The following is a 6,401-nucleotide window of genomic DNA, read 5'->3' on the forward strand; positions in this document are numbered from 1 at the left end:
GGGTAAGAAACAGAAAAGCTGTGTCTATTTGAAGCTCTATATGGAGGCAGCGAGGGAAGCCGAGAAGTAATTAAAATAGGATTACAGAGACGTAGTAAGAAGTCTTTGTTGATGCGTTGTCAGTTTTAATTTGTTAAAGCATCAATCATGATGCAACTGAGCAAAGTGCTTGTCTCCATAGTAACAAACATACTGTATCTCATATATGAGAGAAGGGGACATTTTGTGCATTTCAGCACATGCACAGTATTCAACGTTGCTTTGATTTATTTGTTGTTTTGTTTTTTTTACTTTGCAGCCTCAGAAAACCCTGAACACTGACTCAGACTCATATTTTGTTGCTGCTCTGCAGGTTCATGCCGGACGTCCGCAGGCTCGGATCAGCGGACCTCCTCGTCTTCCAGCCACGGGGGCGGCGACAGCAGCAATAGCAAGAAGGTGGAGGTGATCGACCTGACACTGGACAGCTCCTCGGACGACGAAGGACAGGACTCGCCGCCTCCGCAGCCGCCCCCGCTGCCTCCTCAGCCACAAAGAGCGTGTCCCTCTATGTCGCCGACCTCGCCGCCCATCATCAACAAAGGGTCAGACACACAAACACGTCCGAAGCCGTATGATTTCATCTTCATATTCCGTTTTTTCTTTACTTTAAAAGCCTTGTTTTAGCTGCTCAGATGATTACTTATGTATCTAGAGGTTAAATGATTCATGAGTGCTGCACTCGTCACACAAGTCTCTGTTATTATTTCACATCTACAGCACTCACAGACTGACTGGGAAAGTTTTAACTCCTTTGAATTCGATGTTTAGATCTAGAAATGGATGACTTTTCAAAAATAAATCACAAAATTGTTAGTTTTTTGCACATGAGCATCATCAACAAGACTAAAGGTAAGGCAGTCGTAATGCCACATGTTTATAAAATGAGTTAAATGCTTGACAAATGTCTCAAGAACAGGAAAGATTGGTAACTCATCTAACAAACAGACCTGTGAGAGATGTGGAATGAGGCAGCTGTTTTCATCCGGCCAAAATATAGACAACTATGATAGAAAATGGTACATTTGAGTCGAAGGTTCAAGCTTGTATATAAATATAAATTGTAGTGCGAGAAGTTAACTGTGAATTCCAAAGTGCATTTCAGATGGAAAACACTAAACACTATGCCATTGAAGAAACTGAGATTATAATCTGCATCTGAAATTAGTTCTGTTTTAATTTTTACACTTTAGTTGAATTCAGCAAATTGTAGGATGTTTTTTTACAAAGGCGCGTTTGAATTGGCTGCTGCTCTGCTTGGATCATTTTGGGCATCGTGGCTTTGAGAGTCACCTTCATGCCAAACTGATGAATAAAAGATGATCCAATCAAGATCTGATGAAGATGATTATTTCTCAGAAACAAAGTTACAGTATAAAATGGCGGTTCATAAACATTCATGGTTGTCACATCAGCTACGTTTTACGACAATCTCAGTATGCACATCTGTGTGCTGCTTCACTTGAACCTGTGACTGATCAGAGGTTTTGTGTTTCGAGGTCATAGGCGAATAAACTTGACGTGAAAGAAAAGTTCCCTCCTTTAACTTCATATCTCTAAACCGCTTCCTTTGTATCTGCCTCCAGAGTGTTGAACCTGCACCACCAGGCCTCTCCTGTGAGCCGCACTCCCAGCATGCCCGGCGTGGACACCAGCTACATCCCTCCCGTCCCTCCACTCATCCAGGACTACCGACCCTACTACCACACGCCCAACGACCTGTCAGGTAGAGACCAGCACGCACCGACCGGAGATGACGTGATGGGAGCGAGTCCATCGCTCAGAACACCAACATGACATTTAAACACATAATACAATTACTTGTACATGTATCAAGCAGATAAACAATATGGGATCAGGTCATTTTCTAAATGTATTATTGAACTTCAACAAGAAACTCAAAGGTTTAAGATAGAAAAGTTTAAGAGACGTTTATTGTTGTTATTTTTCTATAAAATGGCTAATTTATATATGAATGCATCGGGTTGAGAGAACCATTGGATCCCTCTTGCTGGTTATTATGCCCTTCCCTTCAAAAAAGCATTGTGTATTTGCGTTTGTGATACATATTTTGGTTGAGATTCTCTCTTCACTCGGCCTGTGCTTCATTTGCAGAGTTGAACTTCTTCTCTTTTCTTCAAGGCGACAATCATCAGGTACGTCAACAGAGCATCAATGAATTTAGTCTTCCGGCGAAGTACTTGAAGACTGTGACCTTGGTTCATTTTAGAGTAATAAAACGTCTCGGACTCTTTGTGTAACCAAATATTCTAGTTATTCACCGAACATCTTTCATACAGCGACACGTTGTTTTTTCCTTTTAAACAACGTCCTCATGTTGGCAGTGTAATAGCTCTTTACCCAGTGAAGATCAGATTTAGTCATTTAATCATAGCGGTTGGTGAGTATTTAATGTACACTTAATGAACTGCCAAACAAATTGGGGTCTGAACAGCAGACTTTGGGTTTGATGAATAACATTTTTAATGTAGAGTTGTTAAAACCATCAACACCATTAGTGAGCTGAGTAGAATCTAATTACCTCGGACTCCATCTTAATATACTTTCAAAAGTCAATTAAAGTTGTTTTTTTTTACTTTTAGTGATGAATTGATTTGTGAAGTATCCTTCGACTAAAAACACACACTTGACTTCAGCGGTTTATCCAAACTGTAACCAGTGAGGAGCTTCTTTACGCCCCCGTGTTAACGTTCAGCCTCTGCGTGTGGACTCACCGCCTCTCTTGTGTCTCTGCCTCCGGTTCAGCATTACAACATGGTGATGGCAGCCGCGGCCGCCGCCTCGGCCTCAGACGACCACGAGCTGCTCCTCAACCGCTTCCTGCCCTACAGCACCTCCTCGTCCTCCTCCCAGCTGTTCCTCGACCAATCGGGAGCCTCCTCGGCCGCCTCGCTGACCGCGCCGACCAACGGGGCGAGCAACTCGGGCAGCAGCAGCAGCCTGGTGTCGTCCAGCAGCCTCCGCGACACTCACTCCACGCACTCCTCCTCGCACTCCTCGCACTCCTCGCACACGCACCCCGGGGCGGCGGCCAGCCGGAGCAGCGCCGAAGCGGCGGTGGCGGCGATTTACGGCGGGATACCCGACGTTATATCGTTGGACTGACTGGAGAAGGGTCAAGACTACTACCCTTTGGGTCCAGCTGCCATCCAGTGACAAACTTTTTGGACTGCAGGGTAAAGTTTTGATCCATAAAATAGATCCTAGCTGTGGATTTTGGAGTCGTATTGGCGAGAGCGCCCTCACAAAGAGCACTAATATAATAAGTGGGTTCAGGTCCGTGGGTTCCCTTCTCGGGGCTGACCTGAGAACAGTACAGAGTCATCACGTAGAGGGTCAGCTGCGGACGTTCTGCTTGTAAACTGACTTCAGATCAGAAACCTGTCCAGCGTGTTGAGCGATACTGGTACCAACCCGGCACAAACAGCAAAGACGCTACCTGAGCAAAGACACAAAGGAGGAAGGCTCTTTTTTACTAAAACGAGGGGCGGCACCGTGTACAGAGAACAAAATATATTTTCCTCTTTTACTTTTGTATGTCACATCGGGACGTTTTCAGTCGAGTGAGCTGCTTCGATCGCTGTTTTTAAGTGGAGGACTGAGGTTGTTTCGGTTGTTTTTTCTCTCTCACAAAAGCTTATACATATGCCTGTTGCCATGTGGTTATGTTTATCTTCTCTTTTATTCTGCTTACAGGTGGTTTTATTTGCATTTCTATAATATATACTTCAATTCTCTTTCTCACTTGCTCGAGTTAAGTTTTAAATTCATGGTGTATTATTTCTGTTCAATGACAAGAACACTGAATTTACATTTCATGTACTAATTTTATTATGCTTTTAAATTATGTATATTTAAACAGTTACACACACACACACACACACACACACACACACACATATATATATATATATATATATATATATATATATATATATATATATATATATATATATATATATATATATATATATATGCTGTATGTATATATGTATGCATTCCCTTTGACCTTCAGGTTAACGCTGTGGGGAGTGTGTAGGTGGAAATTAGCCATTTCTGGTTTTTCATTTTCACTCGAATTCAAACTCCTCACAAAACCTCTGCCAGCATTTAGTAACTGAGACTTTTAGACTATTTATACCTGCCAATTTTGAGTTCTGGGCTGGAAGAGTTTATTTTTGTTTCTTTTTCTTTTCAAATGTTTTTTTTTTGCACGATGCCAAAAATAAGATGCGGTACCTATGAAAAGCCTCACAGTAATCGGAGTGCAGTTGAATCTGTGTGCCACAGTGTTTCCACTTCTTCCGTTTTCAGCTGGTCGCTCTTCACACACGTGACACGTTTTTCACTTTCATCGTTTTCTTGCTCGACAGAGGAAGATCGCGACGGTCCAGCTGTTGTAGCAGCCTCTTAAAGAGACAGGCGTCCACGGCATGTGACCAAGTTTAAACCAGTGCCTGTTTGTGCGTGTGCTTCGCAGCGTGTTCGGGGTGGAATGTCTTAAACGGTCGCTGAACAACCTCCGCTGAAGACTTGACTAGTGACGGATATCTTTGACGGCGTGGATGTCGTGTTTAGAGGGCGGAGGGGGAACTGCTTGTGGAGAAGAAGCATGGGAGAAGTGCCATGTTGAGAGAGGGAGATCTCAGCAGGCCAACTTGGACTGGGCACAAAGCCAGCTAGTTTAAAAATACATGACCCGTCTGTAATTTAACAAACTAAACGAGCTCGTCGGGGTGCGACGAGGAGGCGGCAAAGAGAGGCGGAGAACCTCCGTTCTGCTGGCTCCATGAATGTATTGTAGAAGTTTAAGAGTGCACACACTTTGGGTTTTTTTTTTTTGCTTCAGTTTCGGTTGTTAATAGAGGTTGTAGAAGGTCACATCACCGGTGACGTAGCTCGCAGACCTGGTACCCCGCCCATTCCTCCTCCTGTCAGTGTGTCCTTGTGACGTTCCCGTCTTTCCAGTTTCTTCTCGATTGTCCACTTCCAGACGTCCGAGGAAGGCGACTCACTTCGGAGGCTGATTATCCCCACCGCCATGAGATAATCCCCTCTGACAGCATCACCTGACATCCTGTCCTGTCTGTCAGCTAATTGAGAGACTCACCCAAAGGGACACCTCCTTCCTTCCTTCCCTCCATCCCTCCATCCCTCCCTTCCTTCATTGCTCTCTCTTGGCATCTTTTCTTTTATTCCCTGTCCTTCTCCTGGGAACCAACCTCCGGCTTTCACACTGAACCGGAACCAGTCTTGTGTATTTCCTGTATTGTTCTGTATTTTATTTATTTTGTATTCTTATTTCTACATATTATATTTTTACACATTGTTTGATTTCCATGGGTGAGCGTGTGAGTCACTGTCACTTGGGAGGTTTTTTTTTTTTTTTTTTTGGAATGCTTTTTATTTAATATGTATTTTATTATCTTTGTCAGTTTTCTCAGAAAGGTACGGTTTAGTTATTCGTCGCAGAAATACCTCCGTGTATTTCCTTAGGAGCCGACACGAGTAACTTATAATAAGGACAATAAGGCACAAATCACATGGTTACTGTGCACGACTCATGAGGATTTCATTATGAATTAACTTGGGATGTGTTGTGAATTCCTGTTGCTCACCAAGCCGCTGTGAGTTCACGTGATCAGTTAACGCTTCATGGATTATCAATGAATGATTACCTCAAACGTTACTTCACACGATCATTAATATGACACCCAAATGAGCTGGAATCCAGTTACATAGAAAAATGGCAGTATTGATCATTATAGAAATATGAAGCAGTTTTTTTTAAATCAAACTTTTTGTCTGAAAATTGTTGTCAGTTCAGGTCAGTTGCTCCGCCCCTTTTATCCAGTTAAATATCTCCACTAGCATGACCCTTTGCACGGACATTCATTGTTCCCAGAGTATGAATCAACTGACTTTGGGCATCCTCTGACTGCTTTAAGCCTGTGAAAGCTTCAGCATGTTTCCTGCTAAATAGCGCTCGCTAACATGCCGAATGAATGAATGTACGAAGTAACTTTGAGTTCATGAACTGAATATTCATTCAGCGTTAACTCATCCCACGACTCATGACACACCCCTGTGTTGCTTCACGCATCCAATCACCGTGACTCCTGCTCAAGTGTGTGTTTGTGCCTTTTTCTCCATGACAAAAGAGGCATCCAGACTTTCTACTGAAGATGTTGAGCTACCGCCGCAGTAGCGTGAATAACAATCGTCAGTGTTTGGACGCGTGGACAAGGTGGTCACAGGTATTAATGAATGCATTTGATCACGATTTAATTTATTTAAACTTCTTCTTTCCCTCACGCTTGTCATGAGACGGTGCAGCTTGA

The 6,401-nt window shown here is 43.2% G+C and overlaps 1 protein-coding gene across 1 annotated transcript in view; it reads left to right on the top strand.

The window, feature by feature from the left end:
- Positions 1-3,951, top strand: part of LOC137783413 (E3 SUMO-protein ligase PIAS1-like) — a 43,396-nt gene extending 39,445 nt beyond the window's left edge. The window contains exons 10-13 of the mRNA XM_068573310.1: positions 353-584; positions 1,626-1,765; positions 2,155-2,195; positions 2,806-3,951. Of these exons, the coding sequence (XP_068429411.1) occupies positions 353-584; positions 1,626-1,765; positions 2,155-2,195; positions 2,806-3,165 (773 nt within the window). The 3' untranslated portion in view covers positions 3,166-3,951. The remainder of the gene's footprint in view (positions 1-352; positions 585-1,625; positions 1,766-2,154; positions 2,196-2,805) is intronic.
- The last annotated feature ends 2,450 nt before the right edge of the window (positions 3,952-6,401 follow it).

Source organism: Clinocottus analis, unplaced genomic scaffold (assembly GCF_023055335.1).
Source record: "Clinocottus analis isolate CAN_PGR_092001 unplaced genomic scaffold, fCliAna1.0.p SCAF_1, whole genome shotgun sequence".
Classification (NCBI taxonomy): domain Eukaryota; kingdom Metazoa; phylum Chordata; class Actinopteri; order Perciformes; family Cottidae; genus Clinocottus; species Clinocottus analis.